The sequence below is a fragment of the Xyrauchen texanus genome, chromosome 12 (assembly GCF_025860055.1).
Source record: "Xyrauchen texanus isolate HMW12.3.18 chromosome 12, RBS_HiC_50CHRs, whole genome shotgun sequence".
Classification (NCBI taxonomy): Eukaryota; Metazoa; Chordata; class Actinopteri; order Cypriniformes; family Catostomidae; genus Xyrauchen; species Xyrauchen texanus.
In genome coordinates this window covers 39,626,206-39,650,801 of record NC_068287.1, presented here as the reverse complement: position 1 = coordinate 39,650,801, position 24,596 = coordinate 39,626,206, and the positions used below count along the sequence as shown (strand labels likewise).

The window sequence follows — 24,596 nt, the reverse complement described above, 5'->3', positions numbered from 1 at the left end:
CCCGCGACCCTGTACACAGGATAAGCGGTTGACGCTGGATGGATGGATATTTTGATTATGCAATCATTTGTACATTTTGTAACATTTTATAACAGCCTATAATAATGAATAGACGATACACTGGAACAACAAGACGCAATGCAGCAGCCTAAGATGTTTTTCAGACATGTTGTTATATATACAGTTATGTACATGTAATTTCTCGAGTACTCAAAAAGTCTTAGTTCTTATTTAGTTGTTCTCTTACTCTGCTGTTCCGTATGACACTTGTTTCTTGTTTGGCTGTTCTCTCTTGCTCTGCTCTTAATTTTTGGATGTTCCTTTTGACTTTTTGGTTGTTTGTCTTTACGGTTCATTTATTGTCTGTTCCTTCTGACTTTGTTTCTCATTGGCTGTTTTCTCTTACTCTGCTTTTTATTGGCTATTCTTTTTTACTCTTTTGTTCTCTATTTCTCCGCTGTTTATTTATGACTTTTCATGTTAATGTTTGCTTGCTATAAGAAGTCCTTTCTTACTGATCATTGGCTGTTCTCTTATTCTGCTCTTTATTAGCTGTTCTTTCTGACTTGTTTCTTATTTGGCTGTTCTTTTTCTTTGCTGTTATTTATTTGCTGTTCCTTCCGACCTATTTTGTGCTGGCTGTTCTCTTATACTCTGCTGCTCTGGATTGGTTGTTCCTTCCAAATTTAGTTTCTTATTTGGCTGTTCTCCCATGTTCTGCTGTTCTGTTTTTGGCTGTTTCTTATTACTTTTCTGTTTGGCTGCTCTTTCTCTACTGTTTTATTATTGGCTGTTCCTTTTGATGTTGCTTTCCATAGGCAGTCCTTTCTTTTCTGTTCATTGTCTGTTCCTTCTGACTCTGTTTCATATTAGTGATTTACTCATATGCTGCATTTTATCAGCTGTTCTTTCTGACTCTTGTTTCTCATTGACTGTTCTCACTTACTCTGCTGTTCTGTCCTACTCCTTAGCTGTCTCAGAAATCGGCACTGACTGCGGACGGTCAGGCATCGACCCCTGCCTCAGTCAGCAGTGCCGACCCTAGCTCGCAGCTGACATCATCTGAACCCACTGCTCAACTTGACCTCAAAACTGAAGCAAAGGAAGAAGAGGATGAAAATGAGAGCGATGAAAAATCCTCGGGGAAAATGGCCGCCATGCAGAGTGAGATTAAGAAAGAGGTGAAATCAGAGGTGAGTGGGGAAAACTCAAATTGAAAAGACTGACAGTCTCAGACAAACATAAAAATATTGTTTTTGTAATGAATTTAAAGTGGGCATATCACAAGGAATCAAATTGTCCTTGATATTTTGATATTCAAGAGGTCATTGCACTATAAAAACATAATGCAAGTTTCGGAACTCAAAACTCTAGGATATCTGAAAGAGCATTTATTACGTTAATTGCAAAAACTACTAGTTTTCAAATCTGCACAACATAAACTGTAAACTGGTAGAGAGAGCGCTTGAGGCACTCTGAAAGTGGTACTATTGTTACTGTAGTTTGATTTGAACCTACGAAAAGATTAAGATGGTGAGTAAAGTCCTCGGATGATGTTGTGTTCCTGGTTGTGAAAAAACTGCATCTCTGCATAGCATTCTGAGAGATACCAACATTATGAATGAGTTACTGGTTGCCATCACTAACTTAATTTTGATTGTTCTGACACATAAAGGAGGAGGAGTCTGGAGGCGATGAATGTAAGACTGAGCCAATGGAAACATCAGACGGGTCGACAGCAGAAGACAAGAAGCCAGAGGTGAAAACGGAGCCCAAAGAGGAAGAGGTGACAGGGGGGCCAAACAGCACCCCCTCAAACACACAAAGCAAGAAGAAAGGTATAGTTGAAAGAGGCACATGCCTATTTATTTAAACATTCATTCAAAACCTGTAAATTTTAGTGATGACCATAGTTCTATTCATAGGCTTTTTTTGTGAATGTCTACTAATCTGCTGATTCCTCTTTTTCCTTCCACTACATCAGTCTTTAAGCCCGATGAGCTCCGCCAGGCATTAATGCCAACTTTGGAAGCTCTGTATAGACAGGATCCCGAGTCGCTGCCCTTCCGGCAGCCGGTGGACCCCCAGTTACTGGGAATACCCGTACGTATTCGAACTAGTAACAAAACTAACCTGGTAAGGGCCTGCGCTGACACGCATTATGCTACAACAACCTAGCGCTTTTTAGTTCTAGTCTCATTACTCTTTACCTTTTATTCCTTCTCTCTCTCTCTCTCTCTCTCTCTCTCTCTCTCTCTCTTTCTCACTTCTGTCTGCTGTGGTTTGTCTGTGTTTGTGTGTTGATATGAGAGAGATGTTGCAAGCTTGCTTCTGTAGCGTTTCTGTCAACCGTGTGAAAAGAAGGCAGTGCTGTCAATGAACATCTTTTCTTGCGGTCAATTCCTGCCAAATAGAAGGACAATTATAATCCAAAGCATAAGACTTTCTTTAACTAGTCATTTAATTACTATTACCATGACTCCACAAGATATTAGCTTAAACTTGTAAGGAATTGACCTGAACTGAATGTGGTTTGAAGGTATGAAACTGCAAATCAATTGGCAACAAATATTAAATGTTGTGGTTGTTTGGCATCAAGATTTCCGGTCAGTGAATCTTCTCAACAGTTTCATAGCCGACTGCCTATTTTTCTCCTTTTATTATTTTTTACTTCACCTTTCTTTCACTTGTTTTCATCTGCCTGATCTCAGGACTGTGACTGCAATTCATTAGCCATGATCTCTTAGCCATTGTAGTTTTGAACAATTTTATATATTTTAATGTGTCTCATAAAAGCCTCTTCTTAAGCTCATCTGTTGTCACCAGTTATTTCAAACCCAGAGTCACAGCCAACCAAATTTTATATAACCAGCATAGCAGATTATAATATACTTATTGATCCATGTATTACATTTGTATGAAGTACAGTTGAATTTCATTCAATATTTAGTAAATAGCTGCAAATCAGCACTAAGTGTTGCATGATTGGATCAATTGGATACTTATGTTTCCAAAAAGTGCCGGAAATTAAAATGACTTTCCCGCTGTTCATGTTATTTTGCTGCTTTAAACCAGTTTGGTTGAATGAGGCTCTGGCTGCATTTGAGGTGGGACAAGCAAACATTACAGACAAAAAGAGTTGTTTTACGCTAAAATTAAATGAACAGGATGGGTCATTTAGAGATTCTAATCCATTTGGGGGTCACACATTGGATTGCAGGTGACTAATCCCAAGATATAAAATAACTCTTTGGTCCTAGCTACATAATTTTTGTTTATCACATATAGTGGCTCATTCAGTCTGATCCTTGATTCAGTCACACCCTATTATAGTTCATAATTCCTCACTGATCCCAGATCAATGTTTGTTTGAAACACCTCAGTCTGTCCTGGCATTGGCGTATTCCCCAACGTAGGATTTGTATAATATGGGTGTGTGAACATAGATGAAGTCACCATCTTTGTAAAAGCCTTGTAAATTTATTAGACCGGTTTGATTGATGATTTTGTAGCACTGAAAGATGATTGTGGTGGTTATAAGATGCCTGCTGTCCAGATCGTTTTTTCTGATTGACATGTCTCAAAATCTAAACCCCTATTAAGATGACCCAAACTCTTCTTTAAAACCTCAAAATATGATATCACAAGTAGTGCTGGGCTAAAAAAACTTTTAGCATTTTTAATATCTATATTTCTTATAGCTATTTATTCTGAATTTTCTTATAAGCTTATTCATTTTAATAAGATTGAATTATTTTGACACAATTATTTAAAATGATCAATGTTTTACACGGTGTTCACTAAATGAACAAAATACTGAATGTTTTTTATTTTTTAAGGGCATGTAAAATATCTCACCAGCAAATCTGTCTAATGAATAATTGAATCAGTGCTTTGAACTGAAACAAGCAGTTCATGAGAACTGATTCTGCATCGAATAAAACCAACTCTATGGGCATGCTTGTTAATGAGACTTATAGGAATATTCCAGGTTCAATTCAAGTTAAGATCAATCGACAGCATTTGTGGCATAATATTGTCTACCACAAACATTAAATTCATCCCCTTGTCCCTCCCTTTTAAAAAAAGAAAAGGCAAAAATCTGGTTTACAGTTAGGCACTTACAATGGAAGTGAATGGGGCCAGTCTGTAAATGTTAAAATACTCACTGTTTCAAAGGTATAACCACAAGACGTAAACAATTAGCATGTTAACATGATTTTAGTGTGATGATGAAATCACTTGCTAACATTTTCTGTGTAATGTTATAGCCAGTTTTACAACTTATTTTTACGATGTAATACTGTAAGCCCTAAAACCCTTATATGACTGTAAAAACTCATTTTTAAATTAACGTTACAGCTCAATAATACATGAGTTTTAACAAAAGAATTAATGTAAGTGCTTTTATAAAATTATAAGATTCAAATTTCTGCCTTTTTAAAACCCTCCAAAAATGTACCCCATTAATTTCTATTGTAAGGGTCTCACTGTAACAATGATATTTGCTTTTTTTTAGAAGAAGAAAAGGAGGGATGAGTTGAACATTAATTTGTGTCAATCAATATTAACACCTTTTTATAATGATTAAAATTAATGCCTTAAAATGACTATCTATGCTTCTCACAATCTGAATACTGTGGGGTCAACGCCTGAATTCAGGGCTGTATTTTTACTGTTTTGTTGACTTGTGCCATTGGACATGCACTCTCAGAGTACTGAGTCCAGCTTTAAATTGTGGAGTAAATGTTCATAGCTATGCTTATGTATTTAACATCTCTGTGATGATATCACCCAGCTTGCACTCACCTCAGCTTACTGTATCCTAAACCCTTACCCTGCTATCCTCGCTCTATTAGACTGCAATTTTAAAAGCAAATAAATTTTAGTTGGCCAAATAAATAATTTCTGCATCCAGGTCACCTTCCAGATGTTAAACTTATCCACCAGACCTGGGATATTCTTTTTCTGCTCCCAAATTACTTAGTTTAAAATGTAGTATAGTTTCCTAGTTAAAAATCCTAAATGATGACTTGGCAATGAATGACAATCCTAATGATTACAGGGTGAAGAAATGTCTGGGTCATAAAACACAAATACATTTTTGCATAAAGAAAATGAACCCTTTTAAAAGACACTTTGATGTGTTGTGACACTATTTTCAGGACAGTTCGCACATTTCTCTTAAGTATATTTACTGTAATGCAAAATAATGCAGTAATGACAATGTTTGAAATATGTGTTCAAATCGACATAAATTAAAGGGATAGTTCACCCAAAAATGAAATGTGTAATTTACTCACCCTCATGCCATCCCAGATGTGTATGACTTTCTTCTGCTGAACACAAATGACAATTTTTAGAAGAATATCTCAGCTCTGTATCTCTATACAATGCAAGTGAATGGTGACCAGAACTTTAAAGGTTCAAAAGGCACACAAAGGCAGCATAAGAGTAATCCTAAAGACATGGAAAAGTAATCCTATTCCATGTTTTAAGAAGCGAAATGACAAGTCGTGGTGAGAATCTGATCAATATTTAAGTCTTTTTTGTTATTGTAAATCTCAACTTACACATTCTGAAAGTGAAAGTGGAGATTTATAGTAAAAAAGGATTTTAATATTGATCTATTTATCACCCAAAGGGATTGCATCGCTTCAGAAGACATGGATTAAACCACTGGCGTTTTATGGATTACGTTTATGCTGATTTAATGTGCCCTTTGGACCTTCAAAGTTCTGGCCACTATTCACTTGCATTGTACGGACCAACAGAGGTGAGGTCATTTGTGTTCAGCAGAAGAAAGTAATACACATCTGGGATGCATGAGGGTGAGTAAATGATGAGAGATTTTTCAACTTTGGGTGAACTGTTCTTTTTAATTTTACTGCAAAAAATATCACATTTATGTCATGATACCCAAAATTGTACTCAACAAATTTAAATAATCTGATTCTGTTTATGCTATAGTTTAAGGTTTAAATGTACTTTGTTGTCATAAAAATAATGTCCCAATGCAAAACGTCTTTATGGTCTTAATAATTGGCTTCATTTTAATGCAAAATATAATTTCTCAGGCATTTCTGAACTTTCCTTGAGATTCACCCTACTATCTGACCATACTGTGTCCAGATATCTTTGCCCACCCCAGTCCCTCAGTCTGCCATCATTATTCCTGGCCCAGAGAGTTATGTGTTTGTTTTTGTGTGTGTATGGAAGAATAAGAGAGAAATGGGGTACAGATTTGAGTGAGGCAGTGGGAGTCTGTTACGGTTTTCTCTGTGCATGTGAACCTTTTCTACAGTGCTCAACATTGTCCCCCCGCACCCTCTTCTCTCCCCCCGATTCTCAACGCACTGGGCGGTCCCTCCTCCAAAACATCCAATGCTACATCCAACTTGAACTTCTTCCTTTGACCTAATGATCATGATCTTCATCCTTCAATTTGCCACCTTCTCGTCCATGATGATGTTGATGACAACATGGATGATCTTCCTTCTGCAATCCTCCAGGACTATTTTGACATAGTGAAGAACCCGATGGACTTGTCCACTATCAAGCGTAAGCTGGACACGGGTCAGTACCAGGAGCCCTGGCAGTACGTGGACGATGTGTGGCTGATGTTCAACAATGCCTGGCTGTACAACAGAAAGACATCACGGGTTTATAAATACTGCTCCAAACTGGCAGAGGTGTTTGAACAGGAAATCGACCCTGTTATGCAGCAAATGGGGTATTGCTGTGGAAGAAAGGTGAGTTGTGTGTTGCATGTTGTGTGTTACAAAGTGCATGTTTAAATGGATTTTAGAAAATGAATACATCTAGCTCTGAAAATTGGTCGGATGAGTCGCGTTCGAAGATGTCATTAGATTTGAATAAGAAATCGGTTTTCTTTTAAATTTGGGCTGGGTATCGGCAACCACCTCACAATACATGTCACTATTCAATGTATTGCTATTCATCATGACATCATGGTTATATCGTGACTGAATCTGTGCCATACTCATAAGAGAGACCCTGCACATCTGCGAGAGAAGAGTTAAACATGCAAATTCAGTTTCGGTCTGCACTTGAGAGAAGTGGTTCTAAACGCACTGAAAAACACTGATCTTAGAGTTTGCGCTAATTTAGATGACCTGCTTCTTTATTATTGAAATTTTGCACATAAAAATATTGATACAGCAAGGGCTGGGTGATTGTATAGAATATTCAGAATATAGTTGTGATGATTTTGCTGACAATATCACGATATTCACAATATTGCTTAATTTTATAATGTTAAAGCACCTTTTATTTGACCACTGCGTTTCCTAAAGAGTACATCACTTCAAAAAACAAAAAAACATTACAAATTACTTTTAAGCCAATTCAGAGAAAATACATAATTATCAAGATATATATTGAATCTAGTCTACTGGCCAAAAAATATAGATATATAACTTTTGAAGCCATATTGCCCAGTCCTTGACAGTTATCGAATATATCGATACAAAACTGCGGGAAGAAGAATCGCAATATATATTGATATGTGATTGTATCGGGACAGCCCTACAAAAAAATTGACATTCTAGAAAAGTGTTTGCACATAATGCGTGGGCTGCCGGTAGGAATTCTTGCATTCATCGGGCTCATCTGTTGACCCCCTCTACTCCGGGCACCCCTCAAGCCCGGGCCCAGGACAAAGGGTCCGGTTATACCCCCTTATCTGCCCTTGTATATCCCTGCATTATGTTATATATATATATATATATATGAGATGATCAATATGTATAAATATCCAAGCATGAATTAAAAAAAATGTCTTGCAATTTAGGTAGAATTACAAGGAATGTAATGATTCAGATTCCTCTTAACAATTCACGTTCCTTAATGGTTCAATTAACTATTCTTATAGTAATTTTGAGCATTTGGAAATAAAAAATGCATTTCTTACTGCATTTTCTCCCTGTTAACAAATTATGTCTGTTACAAAATTACAAGATTAATTTATATTTTAACAGAACAAATTCTTGCTAAAGGTGTTTACACAGACTTTTTAATTAAAATAGTGTATGATTTTTTTTTATTTTTTATGAAATATCACTAATTAGGAAAAACAAAGGCTCATAACATGTATAAACAATCATCCAGTAATTACTTTGAACATATTGACAATTCTTGGTTATAAATCGGGCATGACCAAATGAAAAACTCTGTTCGGTAAGTTTTTGATTCACTAAAGAATCTGCTCATGAGAGTTAATTCGGAAGGTAGCACTGAATGTTCCTCACTGCAGATTCAAAAGAACCAGCTCATAAGAGTCATTTGTTCGGGAAACGGACAACACAGAGTATATAAATACAGTGTTACATCCACATCGGCAGAAAAATGCATTTTCGAGAACCGTTAACGGAACCCAACATCATAAAAACAACAGTGGTGGTTTCAGAGTTTGCGTTTATTTAGGGGGCTGGCTTGCTTCATTGTTGAACTGTAGGACATGATATTAATACCTAAAGAGATGATGCAGGGGTATTTAATTAAAGTTTCAAGAGGTCTGGTCTCTACAATTCCTTCCCAACTTGCATGGTGTCAGTATGGCATTGAAATTGCTTCTTTTTTGGGGGGATAGTTATTATAAGTTTCTATGTTGGCAGCAATAGTACTTTGAAGAGATTATTTTGACTGTTCAAAGCAGAGATGAGGACACTGGCCCAGAGACCAAGCCAAAGCAGTGGGGTGTGAGGGGTCTTTTCTACCTAAAGTTTAGGCTAATATATAGAGTTCATTAGTCATGGTCACTTGGATATTAATATTACAAGATAAGATCAACATTGGTTTTCAAGCTGGATGACAGCAGTCTATTTTTATTTGTGTTCGAATATTTTAACATTCGGAATATTTATTTTTACATTCAGATCCCATGTATGGGAGTATTTTTGACTGAGAAAATATAGGTTACCGTATTGGGGTTCAGGGGTAACACCTGAGAGTAAATGTAGATAATGTAAAAGTCTGAATGGACCATTTTTATATTTGCCTAAAGTGAGAATCTAATAACAATAAACTAACAATTTACATCTTAAAAATATTGTTTGCTTAAGTATAAATGGGCTGACTGTAAAATAATGGGAATGCTCTCATCAGAAGCAGAGAACTAATAATTTCTATTAATTATAACTAATAATCAGAGATGATGACATCAATTTTCACGAAAAAAAAAAAAAAAACTGTCTCGAAGGTCACGTAACATGCTGAGTAATAAAGCTCCATTTAGATGGAAAAGGATGTTAGTCTAAAAAAGGTGGCACGTGAACTTGTCCTGTCACAAACCTGCTTTAGCTGAACCGTCCGAGTCATTTATCAGACAGATGAGATAGTTTCACTTTGCTTTATTCTCATTTTCTGTTGTGTGTTTTAGCGAAAGATGCCAGTCTCCGTCTACATTGCTGCTCACCATGTCTCCGCTGCTGTTATTAAAATAACCATGCCTCTACGTAGCCTAATCAGACTTATGCGACACCTTTTGTATATCTCTAGGGAGAGAGACAACATGCAAAGAGCAGGAAATGAAGTGTGTTCTTTGCTTGAGAAAAAACTTATATAGTGCTGAGTGTTTGTGGTGTGTGTATAGCTCCGTTGTTTTGATCCACTGCTCACTAAAACTGTAGAAACGTTAAGATCTCGTGGTCCGGGATGGAACCAAGCTGGGGTCCAGGCTCTGACAGCGGTCTGCTAATTTGTGAGCGCTGCTTTAGATACTTCTACAATATTGTATTGTCAATAACGTATTGCAATATATCAGTATTGTATCAGCACAGCCCTATTGTTACTATTATTACTAACAAATGTCATTATTTATTGAACATGGAGTGTTTTTAATATGATTGAAATATGAATTGGTTCTCTCTCTTTCTTTCTTGTAATATGTGTCTCTTTTTCACTCTCATTCTCTTTCTTTGTCTCTCAGTTGGAGTTTTCTCCCCAGACTCTCTGCTGCTATGGCAAACAGCTGTGTACTATCCCTCGAGATGCTGCATACTACAGCTACCAGAACAGGTCAGTATCATACAATATATTAACACTGTCAATGTAATATACACCCTTAATAAAACCTAGTACCCCCCCCCCACCCAAAAAAACAATCTTTCTCAAAACTACTTTTGAGGGAAGCCATCTTTAAACTACTTAGTTTAAAGATGGGTTAACACACACACACCCTCTCATCGTACATTGTGTATTTGTATGTTAAAAGATCCAGGTAAGTATTTTAAAAGTTATCCAATCTCAATGTGATAAGATTTCTTTCATATGCTTTGTAAAAATGGGAATGCCGTTCTGCTATGAGCACATATATCCCACCTCAGGGTGTTGTTGAATTTCAGGCCTGTTGATTTGACTTTCCGTGGCACAATAGACCACCTTTCACACTTCTGCTTTCTTTCTGATTTTCAAACGGCCATTTTAAAGAGGGTCTGCTTTAAATGATTGTCTCAACATCTGTCCTGTTTTGATGTTTACATTCATGTTCTTACAATTAAAGGGATGGTTCATCCAAAAATGAAAATGTTATTATCATTTACTCACCCTCATGCCATCCCAGATGTGTGTGACTTTCTTTCCTCTGCTGAACACAAACTGCTCTGTAGGTCCTTACAATGCAAGTGAAAGTGACCAAAACTTTGAAGCCTCAAAAAACACAAAGGCAGCATAAAAGTAAACGCATGACTCCAGTGGTAAAAATCTGGATCTTCAGAAGCAATATGATAAGTGTGGGTGAGAAACAGATCAATATTTATGTCATTTTTTTCTTCTATAAATTCCCCTCTCTGACAAGTAGCGATATACACAAAGAATGCAAATTGCCAAAATCATAAGATGAAGAATGTGGAAATAGAGATTGAAAGTAAAAAGAACTTAAATATTGATATGTCCCACACCTATCACTTCGGAAGACAGATTTTTATGGATTAACTTTGTGACCTTTATATGCTTTTGGAGCTTCAAAATATTGGTCACCATTCACTTGCATTGTGAGGGCAAACGAAGATGAAATATTCTTCTGTATATAAGATATATTCTTCTATTCTATGATCAGCTGAAGAAAGTCATACACATCTGGAATGGCATGATGGTGAGTAAATTGAGAATTTTCATTTTTGGATGAACTATTTCTTAACTTTTCATTGGCAGATGGATTCGTTGGAGTGTTTGTGATGCCAGTTGGTAGCAATGAACACGAAACAGCAAAGTTCAAATACAAAATAAGTACTGAAACTATTTATTTTCTCTTCCTCTAATGTGTTGGTGAAAAGCATAAAAAAAATTCCCCAGTTAAATTTAGCATCCTATAGCCGGTCCAGCCAGGTCTCCTAAGCAACCAAATTGGCCCGGTTGCTAGGGAGGGTAGAGTCACTTGGGATAACCTCCTTGTGGTCGCTATAATGTGGTCTCGCTCTCAGTGGGGTGCATGGCGATTTGTGCGTGGATGCCACAGAGAATAGCTCCACGGTAATGTCTCCACGGTAACAAATTTTGCTGCTGTTATGTTTTGGCAGAATTTTGCCATTAATAAACATTGGTTAGTGCTACTGTCCAGCATCATTTCTTAAACATTTGACTGAATCACTCTGAACATTATACTTCCATGTTATAGAAATGTTAAGGGTTGCTTTTCACCACTAAATCAAAAATAAAAATAAATGCAAATATTAAGCAATGAATATGTTAAAATATTTTGAAGATATTTAAAAAGCTAAATAATACTTAAAGGTGCATTGTCATTTTTTTGACTGTCGTCTTGGACTTACACTGACACCTAGTGGCTTGGATGCGGCATCATTTAAAAATCAACAGTTTTCAATTTCAGATGCCATTGTAGAAATTCAGGATTCACAGTCAGCCATGATATCTTTAATTAATGAATGAAAGTATCCAATAACAGGACGGTTACTGGGATTAAGGGAGTAGTATTCGGCTGGTCATGTGATTCAAACATGGCAGCCCCCATGTGTGGACCCTCTCCATGTAGAATAAAACCGCTTTAATAAGGTTACTGATATGACTGATATGAGTGCTCATGATTTCATACATATATTGCAAAATTACAGTTCATGTTTTTAGGAGTTAAACTTAGGAGAAAAAAATGACTGAGTGCACCTTTAAATATTCACCCAAAAGTTTGGAAACATTTAAATTCTAAAACCACAGTTGGCAAAGACCTCCTTTCACAAAACTTCATGCTGCCAACTTCAGGGCTTACTAACTGTTGTTTTGTCATAAATTTAGTTTGTACTAAATTTTGGGTGTGACCCTCTTTAAAATGTCCTGAAAGGATGATGGGTCTCTGTTGCTCCTGTTCTCGTTTCTTCACATCAACTCGTGTATCCCTCACTCCGAAGCTCAGAGGATGTGAGGGAGACTGTCTGTGCTTAGCTTCAGCTTCCTGCTCTTTCTCTTTTGGTTTCTTTTTCTTCTACATCGGATCCACCCCTCCAGCTTTCCATCATGTAGCTCTTTTCCCTCATAACAGTTTTGTTTTTCTCACTTTTTAAAATATTCATTCTGCCCTCCCCCCTCCCTCTTCCCTTTCTCTCCCTCGTTTTTTAACGCTTGTGATGTCTGCATTGGCCTGCTTTGATGTGACCAATCATCCGCTCCGAAATTTACACGCATCCAATCAATCAAACTGCCCACACAAAAATCCTGCTTCATGATTGGCTGCTCCTGGCGACGAACCTGCCTTCTCCTGTGTGCCTGTCTCCTGGCCTGCCCTGCCCTGATTGGTGGCTGCTTCCACGTGCCCTCACTGTGATTGGCTGTGCTCTTGGCGAACGCTGTAGTTCACCCAAATATGGGCTTCTTGCTGACAGGTACCACTTCTGTGAGAAGTGCTTCAATGAAATCCAGGGCGAGAATGTATCCCTAGGAGATGATCCCACCCAGCCTCAAACGTGAGTACCCTGTCTAAATATTTTATCTAAGCTTACAGTCAAAAGTTTGGGAGCATGTACTCTTCTTTACCATTAATATTATTCTTAAGTAAAAAATAGCAATATTATCAAAACTGTGGTTGATTATTTGGAACCGGTTCCTTTAAAAATAAATAAATGAATAAATACTGGAATCGTATGAGCTTTATGACTTTTGTTTCTGTTAACGATTCCTGAATGTGCACTTTTTTTCTTTTTAATGTACAGCAAGCAACATACAGCACTACCGGTGTAGTCCGATTCCTGAAGGAATGACTCATGAGTTGGTCCTTTCAAATCTACAGTGCAAAACATACAGCGCGACCAGTGTAGTAGTACAGAGTTTAACGTACAGCGTTACCAGTGTAGTCCGATTCCTGAACGAATGACTCATATGAGTCGGTTCTTTAGAATCTACAGTGCAAAGCATAGTGTTACCAGTGTAGTCCGATTCTTGAACGAATGACTCATATGAGTCGGTTCTTTAGAATCTACAGTGCAAAGCATAGTGTTACCAGTGTAGTCCGATTCTTGAACGAATGACTCATATGAGTCGGTTCTTTAGAATCTACAATGCGAAACATGCAGCGTTACCAGTGTAGTCCGATTCCTGAACATGTGACTCTTATCAGTTGATTCTTTAGAAATCTACAGTTCGAAACATACAGCATGACCAATGTTGTAGTACAGAGTTTAACGCATTCCTTTCTCTGTCTTCAACACTCAGGTCCATCAACAAAGATCAGTTTCAAAAGAAAAAGAATGACACTCTCGACCCTGAACTGTAAGTTGACTTGCATTTATTTACCTCAAATTAAGTAGACCAACTGTTTCCTCTTTGTTACACAGTGTGGATTTGTTTTGCTGTGTCTGAGCCCTGTTTTCCCCCACAGACTGCTGGAATGTTCCGACTGTGGACGAAAAATGCATCAGATATGTGTTCTGCATAATGAAACGATATGGCCGTCAGGGTGAGCTAGATTTAATTTCATCAAATTTTCACACTTTGCAGAAAGGTAATTTTTTTGCAACCCTGTAAGCAAAAATAAAATACAATTCCTGATTTATGTGATTATATTTGTTTTGTAATAAATGTTAAATAGGGGGCCCTGGGTAGCTCAGCGAGTATTGATGCTGACTACCACCCATGGAGTCGCTAGTTTGAATCCAGGGTGTGCTGAGTGACTCCAGCCAGGTCTCCTAAGCAACCAAATTGGCCCGGTTGCTAGGGAGGGTAGAGTCACTTGGAGTAACCTCCTTGTGGTCGCTATAATGTGGTCTCGCTCTCAGTGGGGTGCATGGCGATTTGTGCGTGGATGCCACAGAGAATAGCTCCACGGTAATGTCTCCACGGTAACACATTCAACAAGTCACAAGTTAAGCGGATTGACGTCTCAGACATGGAGGCAACTGAGATTCCTCCTCCGCCACCCGGATTGAGGCGAGTCACTACGCCACCACTAGGACTTAGAGCTCATTGGGAATTGGGCATTCCAAATTGGGGGGGGGTTAAATAAAGAGAATTAAATTAAATAAAAAAAATAATAATAATAATAAAAAATAATTAAATATATATATATACACACATTTTGGTTATATAAAAATGTGTTGAATACCTTTTTAAAGATGAGCTACATATTGTTTCATATTTGTCCATCTTCAAGTTAGAAATATAATTTATTTCACCAATTACAGGTTTATAGATACAATACTGAGCACTGATAATAATAAAATCACATTTATCAGCATATCCAGAGATCTGACATGTTATCTCCATTCCTGATCATCCCTGCCCCTCTCTTTCTGTGTCTATTTCTACCATCCAATCAGCTTTGTGTGTGACGGCTGTCTGAAAAAAGCCAATGCAACAAGGAAAGAGAATAAATATGCTGCAAAGAGTAAGTGGATAAGTGTGTCTTTATTTGCTCTATTTTTCTTATTTTACAAGTCTAGACATGCAGAAATACAGAAGAATATGTTGTGTTTAGTGTACAGTTGGTTGGTCATTATCACAAAATAAACACAGACGGGGTGATCTGGGGTCTTGCATCACCCAGGTGTATATTTTGCAGTAATGACTTACTGCTTTTACATTATCCCACTGATTACACAGCTGCTTAGCCACTTGGAAATTATTTTATTGTGTGAGAGGAAAGAGAACGCAAATATGAGAGACATGAAACTAGCACGGCTATGTTTGAAATCTAAAGCTAAATTAACATAGATTTTTCCTGCTTCTTATCCTAGGGTTACCTCAGACAAAGCTGGGTAACTTCCTCGAGACACGAGTGAATGACTTCATCAAGCGCCAGAGTCATCCAGAATCCGGCGATGTCACCATCCGTGTGGTGCACGTGTCTGATAAGGTGGTCGAGGTCAAACCTGGCATGAAGTCCAGGTGAGAGACCTTGCAGTTATATAGACTGCATAGTGATGTCGGTGGCAAAGATTTTCAAACACAAAACGAATTGATAATGAAATTGGCCCAACCAATAGTGTGGGTGTGGGACTATCTGTTTGCACAACCAATGCTAGGGGTGCAGAAATCACACACTTCATCTTACTGAGTTTGTAAATGTCCTTATTCTTTTAATGCAATGCCAGTTCTTTTGTGAGAAAAAATGCAAATGGCCAACATCAAAAGATCCAAAAACTGACTGACTATTTTCATAGGTTTGTAGACAGCGGTGAGATGTGCGAGTCGTTCCCATACAGGACAAAAGCTCTGTTTGCATTTGAGGAGATTGACGGAACAGATGTCTGCTTCTTTGGAATGCATGTGCAGGAATATGGCTCTGACTGCCCTCTGCCCAATCAAAGGTTGGAAATAATATCAACAACGAAGTTGCACACTTCATCTTTAATGCCAGGTGCAAATTGAGTCAAAAGGTTTTGAGAAACACTACTAACATAGCAATTTCCTGTCTCTCCATGCAGACGTGTGTACATCTCCTACCTAGACAGTGTCCACTTTTTCCAGCCTCGTCACCTGAGAACAGGAGTCTACCATGAGATCCTCATTGGATACCTGGAGTATGTAAAAAGAATGGGCTATGTCACTGGCCACATATGGGCTTGCCCACCCAGTGAAGGTGACGACTACATCTTCCATTGCCACCCGTCGGACCAAAAGATTCCAAAACCCAAACGCTTACAAGAGTGGTACAAGAAAATGCTTGACAAAGCAGTTGCTGAGAGAATTATACATGACTACAAGGTACTGCCATGACTGAAAAAGATTCTTGATTTACTTTCTAAAGTTTAAACTTGAGTCACCTAAGGCTGGGCAATATTAAAACAAATGTCCTGATATCTTATTAATTCTATAATCTTTGAAATAGAGGATCCATAATTTTGTAAAACAATTGTTGTTTTGAACCAAGTATCAATGCATTTGAAATGGACAGTTTAAACTGATTCACTCTCATTAATTAAACCTTACAACCTTTTGCAATTTTTGATACTAATTTTTAAATTGCAGACATTATGAAAACAATCTCTGTCTTAATGATCACATACCCATAAGTCGAAACACAAAGAGGGATCGTGAAAATAGTCTAATGACATGCTCTAATGGACAAGTAAAAGCTTATTAAAATCTATCTATCTATTCACTATATTGCTGAATTTAATATTTCTAGCAAAATCATTGTGAATATTAAATATATAACAATATGGTTACAAAAGGTATATCTTGATATTTTTCAGCCTATTGACTATATTTGTAATTTATCTAGGTAATTATGTTTTTGTTCTGAAATGGCTTGGGATTTTCAAAAATAAATGTATCCATAATTTTATCCAAACAGCCATTGTGTTCAAGTGGATTCAATATTTTAAAAGCACTGAAACAAATCTATTTAAAGATAATGAGGGCATGGTTTTTCACTAAATGAACACAAGAGAGAATTAGATTTAATCATTGTTCACTTTTATATTTATATTTGATATACAATGATACATAGTAGATTAATAAAAAGCTTTATTTACCGTCATATATTTTTACTTGAATGTTTTTTTTGTTAATGACCAAGGTATTCCATAATACTAAATTATTACTGTCACATTTATTATTTATTATCTTGAGGATTAGATTTGTTTTATATACAGGTGAAATATTTCTGTCGTATTTACTTCACCTTCATCTAGAGCTTTTATTTTGACACTGAAAGTAAAGCATCAGTGTTTGTTTGACAATTTACAATGTTCTGCATTTTGTGAAATGCTGTCATCTACTGCTAAACCTGCAGTACAATGATTTCACAATACACGTGAACTTCTATAAAATTGCTAAAAACACATGCCCATGAGCCCCATGCATGCACATTCGCCTGATTGTTCTGAAGCACATACTGATCATGTTGGTCTTTAATCGCATTATTTTGGTCATAATCACATTAATATCATTCAGATATTCACAATGTTGCTTAATCTGATATTGTCATTAAAAGTATTGTGACTGTATCGGGAATATATCGCCCAGCCCTAGTACCTATAGTCTTTTCCCCTTTAAAGTCTAAAATATTTTACGTTTCTAGTCATGTGTTTTACCAGTTAAATTTGAAGTCCTTTGCTAACTCTTCTCCTTTTTCCTTACCCAGGACATTTTTAAGCAGGCAACAGAGGACCGACTGACCAGTGCGATGGAGCTCCCATATTTTGAGGGTGATTTTTGGCCTAATGTGTTGGAGGAGAGCATTAAAGAGCTACAACAGGAAGAGGAAGAACGGAAGAGAGAGGAGAACAACACCTCTAGTGAAAGCATTGATGTATGTGCAAGAGTTTGGGGAAGCATCACTCATACACTCAAAAATGAAGGAAATATTTTATTCTGTATAATGCTACCAAAATACTAGGTTCCTATTCTGCTGTCTAAATAATCCTACCATAGACAATGTGTATAAAAATATTAAGCTCATCCTTAGGCTTTTTAGGTAATGACCCTCCCTAAATTGATTTGATGGTAGAATTCTTTCCAGTGCAGCTACTTCAATCAAAATATTTTCTTGGCCATTTAGGTGGCCAATGGTGACAGCAAGACTGCCAAAAAGAAGAACAGCAAGAAGACTAGCAAGAACAAGAGCAGCTTGAGCCGAGCCAATAAAAAGAAACCAGGCATGCCAAATGTCTCCAATGACCTGTCCCAGAAACTCTATGCCACCATGGAGAAACACAAAGAGGTATGTAGCTCCAATTAATTTACAATTAATGTGTTTAGTCCGACTTCACATGCATTGACACTGTGCTTAATTTCAAGGTCTTCTTTGTCATCCGTCTCATCGCTGGCCCCGCAGCCAATTCCCTTCCGCCCATTTGTGATTCTGACCCCCTGATGGCATGTGATCTGATGGACGGGCGAGACGCTTTCCTAACACTGGCACGAGACAAGCACCTTGAATTCAGCTCTCTGCGACGGGCAAAATGGAGCTCCATGTGTATGCTAGTAGAACTACACAATCAGAGCCAGGACCGCTTTGTCTACACCTGCAATGAATGCAAGCACCATGTTGAGACAAGGTTCCACTGCACCGTTTGTGAGGTAAGAAACCATGGAAGGTGGGATGGTATACTTGAAATTGTGGTGAAAAATAGGATGCAGTAAAGGTAGTATTTTGTTAGAACTCTAAACCACTTTTGAAATTCTTTCCATCTCCTTTTGTAGGATTATGATCTCTGTATCACTTGCTACAACACTAAAGGCCATGAGCACAAGATGGAGAAACTTGGTCTTGGTCTTGATGATGAGAGCAACAATCAAGCTGTTGCCTCCACTCAGAACCCTGGCGACTCACGACGTCTCAGTATCCAGCGCTGCATCCAGTCACTAGTGCATGCATGCCAGTGCCGCAATGCAAACTGCTCTCTGCCGTCCTGCCAGAAGATGAAGAGAGTGGTTCAACACACCAAGGGCTGCAAGCGCAAAACCAATGGTGGATGTCCCATTTGCAAACAACTCATTGCGCTGTGCTGCTATCATGCCAAGCACTGCCAGGAAAACAAGTGCCCTGTGCCATTCTGTCTCAACATCAAGCACAAGCTTCGTCAGCAGCAGCTGCAGCACAGGCTGCAACAAGCGCAAATGCTGCGTAGACGTATGGCCACCATGCAGCGAGTAGGGCAGCCACCTCCATGTGGAGGTGGGCCTCCTGGAGGTCTTCCATCACCAGGAAACAACGGAGCCACAGGTCCTAGCACTCCTATGTCTGTTGGTACACAGCCTGCAACCCCTCAGACACCCACACAGTTGACACCAAACCATCCATCTATGCCACAGTCTGCTGTGGGTGGAGCCCCAGCTGGAACACCTCAGCAGCCTCCACAGCATCCTGTCCACCAGTTTCAGCAGATGGGAGGTGCAAGTGGAATGATGACCTCACCGCAACAGCAAATGGTTCCTCAGCAGCAGACAGGACAACTGCCCCATCCCCACCCTCAATACGGTCCCCGTCCCACTGGTCCTTCCCCCAATCCACAGTCCCAGGGTAAACCAGGCCTTGGCCCTGCAACTCCTCCTCAACTCCCCAGCAACCCAGGCACAGCTCCTTTGTCCCAGCAACAGCAACCTGCTGGTCCTCCGGCTGCAGCTGTGGAGATTGCCATGAAGATCCAACAAGTGGCAGATGCACAGCGAAAGATGGCACAGGTTCAGTTGCTACAAAGACAGGCTGCACAAGCTGGCATGATGCCACAGCACCAGCACCATCAGCAGCCACAGGGACAGATAGGAGTAGCCCACCCTGGGATGGGCTTGGTAGGGGCACAAGGATTAGGCCTGCAGGCACAACCATCAGCAAACAGGGTGCAGATGGAACAGCAGCAACAGCAAGGACCTCAGGGAATGATGGTGGGAGCTAGGCCCATGCAGCAGCAGCCTCAACAGGCAGGTGTGCAAGGCCAGATGCAGCCACAAATGCAGCTGCAGCAGCAGAGAATGAACCCACCACTCCAGCCTCAGCAGCCACAGTGGGCAGGGCAGGGCATGCCACCCCAGCAGAGGCCTGCAATAATGGGTCAGCCAGGAATGGTTGCGATACAGCCCCAATCACAACAGCAACAATCACAACCAATGCTTCAGCAGCAACCACAAATACCTAATCAAAATGCCTTGATGAGTATGGTGCAGGCTGGTCTACAGAATTGTGTAGCAAGCGGGGTGGCAGGGAGCAATCTGCCACAGGGAGCCTTGCAGGAACTTTTGCGGACCCTGCGATCTCCCAGTTCTGCTCTCCAGCAGCACCAAGTCCTTAACATTCTTCGCTCTAACCCACAACTTATGGCAGCATTTATCAAGCAACGGGTTCACAAGTATAAAGGAGGCACGGGTGGCCCTGCTGGACCACAGGGAGGGCCAGGATCTATGGGAGGCCAAGCAGTTGGAGTCAATCCTGGGGCGCCTCAGCCTGGCATGCACCTTGGACAGGGTGTTAACATGCAGAGCCAAATTTCTCAGCTTCAGCAGCAGCAGCAATTGCAACAGCAGCAGCAGCAATTGCAACAGCAGCAGCAATTGCAACAGCAGCAGCAGCAAATGCAACAGCAGCAGCAGCAAATGCAACAGCAGCAGCAAATGCAACAGCAGCAGCAAATACAACAGCAGCAGCAAATGCAACAGCAGCAGCAAATGCAACAGCAGCAGCAAAGGCAACAGCAGCAGCAAATACAACAGCAGCAGCAGCAGCAGCAACAAATACAACAACGGCCCAGACTGCAGCAACAGCAAGTTGCTACCTTACAGCAGCAGCAACAACAGCAAGGAATGCAGGGCCAGGGTGCTCCAAACATGGCCAACATGAACCCACAGTTCAGAGATATGGTAATAAGACGGCAACAGCAACTACAATTTCAGCAGCAGCAGCAGCAGCAACAACAACAACAGCGTCAGATGTCCAACCATGCCGGGATTCAGCAGCAGCAAGGTTACATGGGTCAGCAGGGTAACATGCAAGTCCCCTCAGGAGGCCAGCCACTTCCAGGAGGGCAACCAGGCCCGCAGCAGAATTTTACAGGCAACCCTACGCAACAGCAAGCTGCAGCTGTCTTGCAACAGAGGCTTCAACAGCAACACCATCTACAGATGCAGCAGAATATGGCATCGCAAGGTCCCGACATGGGCCCTGGAGGAGGAGGTCCACAGCCCATGCAGGGAGGTCCCGGGCCTCAGACAACACAGGCATTGTTGCAGCAGGCCTTGCATCAGCGTATGCTTCAACAGCAGCAACACCTCAGCGGCACTTCACCGGCACAACAGAACAACCCCATGAGCCCACAGCAACAGATGTCCCAGTCGCCCCACCTTCAGAGCCAACAGCACCAGTCCTCTCTCAGCAACCAGGTCTGTTCACCTCAGCCCTCCCCTCGACCCCAGTCCCAGCCACCACACTCAAGTCCATCCCCACGGCTGCAACCACAGCCCTCACCTCACCATATCTCGCCTCAGACAGGTTCTCCACATCCCAGCCACATACAGCAGCACCACTCTGGCATGGCTCCGCCTCCTCCTCCCCAACAGCCACAGCACAACTCTAAGGACCCAGGTGGGTTTGGGGCAGATCAGAACGCCATGCTGTCTCAGCTTGGTGGCATGGTGGGACTCCACGGACCCGGAGCTAATGATATACTGCCCTCAAGTGGCCAAGACCTTGGCATTAATATGAATCATAACCCTTTAGACATATAGTTATTACACAATTCACAAAACCTCACCAGAGACAGTGTTAGTTTTTTTATACTACAGGGATGAATTATTAGTGTTTTTCAGTATAAATGCTTTGAAAGTGGACCCTGCACGAGAGATAAATATGTATAGGGGGTGAAAGAAGTAATGGTAGTTTTTTTTTTTTTACCTTTACCAGTGTACAAAGAAATTGTTTCTCAGCCTCAGATAAAAAACCACAAGTAATATTTTCGATGTCAGGTCTAGGGGAGTACTTGCCTTTTTCAAGAGATATTTTTTAAGATTTTAAAAGTGGTATAAAGTTAAAGCGCAAATGATTTAATTCTAAGGACTATTTTAAATATCTCATGGTGTACCAGTCTCTGTTACGTGTTTTACAGAGCGATGTGGAACATTTCAAACATTGTTGTGATGCCTATATTGTTATTATAATTATTCATACAAACATCATGCATATCTTCCTTGTAAATTTTGAGTTTTGCATTTTTATTTATTCTAGCATTTTCATTCGTCATCATGATGGATTTTGTTCATGTGTGTTCCCAGAGACTGCTACAGTTCACATAGAATATATTTTTGTTGATACCTATTAAAATGGGGATCTATTCCTTTACTTAAGCTGGAGATTTAGGTTCTTGAGTATAATATAAATTACAGTGTTGGGGGATTAGGTTATGGTGTGTGCGCTGCTGCCCAGTGGATCTTATTTCATGCCATATTGGAAATGTCTAACCATTGGACATCACCGTTTTTGAAAACAGGACAAGTTCTTGGAAGCACACACCAACCCTCAGAATGTGTGTGCACTCCTTTTAAGACTTACTGGATAGTGGTGGTGTATCTCTCCAGGTTGGATGAGAGAAAGTTTTGTGTATGTGTGTGCGCGTGCACGCCCATGTGGATGTGGTGCTGGAGTTTATCTGCTCATGCCAATGTCCTATTGAGCAGCATTTCACATATGAACTAAATGACTGTGAAATAATTGAGAAGGAGTTTGTGCCACTGATTTCACTTTGTTTTCGTCCTTCTCTCTCCAGTTCTGCTCCTAATTGTCCTCCACTTCCAGAATTTTGTTTGCTCTGAACTTTGGGACTTTCATTTGAATATTTTGTACTGTACAAAGAAACACAAACTGTGGACTTCATACTTTTTTTTTTTTTTTTTTAATAAAATGAAGATAAATTTCATTTATTTGTACTTTTAATTGAACTTTATGTTGAACCTTTCATTTTCAGAAATACACTTGTTTTTGACTAGGTAAGGGGTCATTTGAAAATTACAATTTGTAATGTAATTAGTTGTAATTGCTTGTTTTTAACCACTTTGCTTATGTGCATTGATCTTCATCTCTTCATTTGGCAGATACTCCATATTTTGTCAGAATGGTTTTGGGATTGGTTGGGTTAATAAGAGCTGTTAGACTGGTCATAGTTGACTCATCAGCCAGCTGTCATAACTGTTGACGTTTAGCCCAATGCTCGGGCCAAGTGGTTCTGTGCGCAGCGAGTAACGGTTCCAGAAGCATTTCCACTTGAGCATGTTCCCGGCCCGAATTTCTCAGCATAGTTAGCTCACCATACTCAGAGAAGAGTTGTGGTGGAGCTACTGTAGCAACATGGCGACTCACAACTGGCCACTTGCTCAGTCAGTCCATTCTAATCCATAATGAAGGATCACAATTGAAAAAGGAACCGTAACCGGGCCATTGAGCCTGAATTGGTACGGAACTGGTACAGAATGGCACGTTTCTGCAACAATAACTGTTTGGCCCGATCAGGGACACAACTACACATTTGTTGAGGGGTATGCAATATCGGTGTTGTTCGACCCCACCAAATACACACACTACAACACAGATTAAAAAAAAACATTGGTAAATTACTTTGCTTATGGAGCCCTTTTAAATAGTCATGTGAAGGTGACAAATTGGAAATGGAACCATTATTAACTGCTTTGAAATGTAACATTTTACAATTCGAACACAATTAAATTTGATTAGATATATATATATATATATATATATATATATATATATATATATATATATATATTTAAAAAAATCATGAGTTTAATAAAAAGCCAATTACTTAATTCAAACTTTTATATTTAGAATTTAATTTAGAATTTTTATATGAACTCATGTACAAAACAATGAAACTTATTTCTTATGAAAAAAAAACCCTATAAATTAAATATTAGCTGCATCCTTATTTTCCATCAAAACAGAAAAGGAAAGAATATAAAGAAGCTTAATTGTTCAACATGATTGCTTCTGAAGCATGCCTCTCCATCACACATTTCTTCTTCCAATCTTTTGGATTTAGTAAATAATTGATCCAGGTGGGGTCTGGGTAGCTCAGTAAGTATTGACGCTGACTACCACCCCTGGAGTCATAAGGTTTCAATCTAGAGTGTGCCGAGTGACTCCAGCCAGGTCTCCTAAGCAACCAAAGTGGCCCAGTTGCTAGGGAGGTTAGAGTCACATGGGGTAACCTCCCCGCGGTCGTGATTAATTGGTTCTCCCTCTCAATGGGGAGAGTGGTAAGTTGTGCGTTGATCGCGGAGAGTAGCATGAATCTCCACATGCTGTGAGTCTCCGTGGTGTCATGCACAATGAGCCAAGTGTTAAAATGCGCAGATTGACTGTCTCAGAAACTGAGGCAACTGAGACCTTTCCTCCGCCTCCCAGATTGAGGTGAGTAATCGCACCACCACGAGGACCTAGTAAGTAGTGGGAATTGTGCATTCCAAAATTAAGGAGAAAAAGGAGATAATAATAATAATTGATCCAGGTGTTGTTTAATAATTTCTGAGGTAACTTACTCGCACTACATCTAATGGTTTGTCACGTCGTGTTTGACTGCGAGACAACAACAGGTGAAAGTAGGAAAGCACAGCAACAATAGTAATGGTTTGTAAGAGGAGGCCAAGTATAGGTTGGACATGTTGGAGGGTCAGTTAGCTATTTTAAC

General features: G+C 39.5%; 1 protein-coding gene across 2 annotated transcripts in view; it reads left to right on the top strand.

Moving 5' to 3' along the window:
* The window catches only part of LOC127652645 (histone acetyltransferase p300-like), a 50,631-nt gene extending 27,817 nt beyond the window's left edge, over positions 1-22,814 (top strand). Inside the window, exons 15-30 of one of the 2 annotated variants that reach the window (XM_052138908.1) lie at positions 972-1,193; positions 1,676-1,838; positions 1,985-2,103; positions 6,513-6,752; positions 9,950-10,038; positions 12,852-12,932; positions 13,678-13,734; positions 13,844-13,921; positions 14,781-14,848; positions 15,198-15,348; positions 15,624-15,770; positions 15,888-16,167; positions 17,552-17,719; positions 17,969-18,130; positions 18,208-18,489; positions 18,613-22,814. In XM_052138908.1, coding sequence (XP_051994868.1) covers positions 972-1,193; positions 1,676-1,838; positions 1,985-2,103; positions 6,513-6,752; positions 9,950-10,038; positions 12,852-12,932; positions 13,678-13,734; positions 13,844-13,921; positions 14,781-14,848; positions 15,198-15,348; positions 15,624-15,770; positions 15,888-16,167; positions 17,552-17,719; positions 17,969-18,130; positions 18,208-18,489; positions 18,613-21,627 — 5,322 coding nt within the window. In that variant the 3' untranslated portion in view covers positions 21,628-22,814. Of the gene's footprint in view, positions 1-971; positions 1,194-1,675; positions 1,839-1,984; positions 2,137-6,512; positions 6,753-9,949; positions 10,039-12,821; positions 12,933-13,677; positions 13,735-13,843; positions 13,922-14,780; positions 14,849-15,197; positions 15,349-15,623; positions 15,771-15,887; positions 16,168-17,551; positions 17,720-17,968; positions 18,131-18,207; positions 18,490-18,612 lie in introns of both variants that reach the window. The other variant, XM_052138907.1, reaches the window with a different exon arrangement.
* Positions 22,815-24,596: the final 1,782 nt, after the last annotated feature.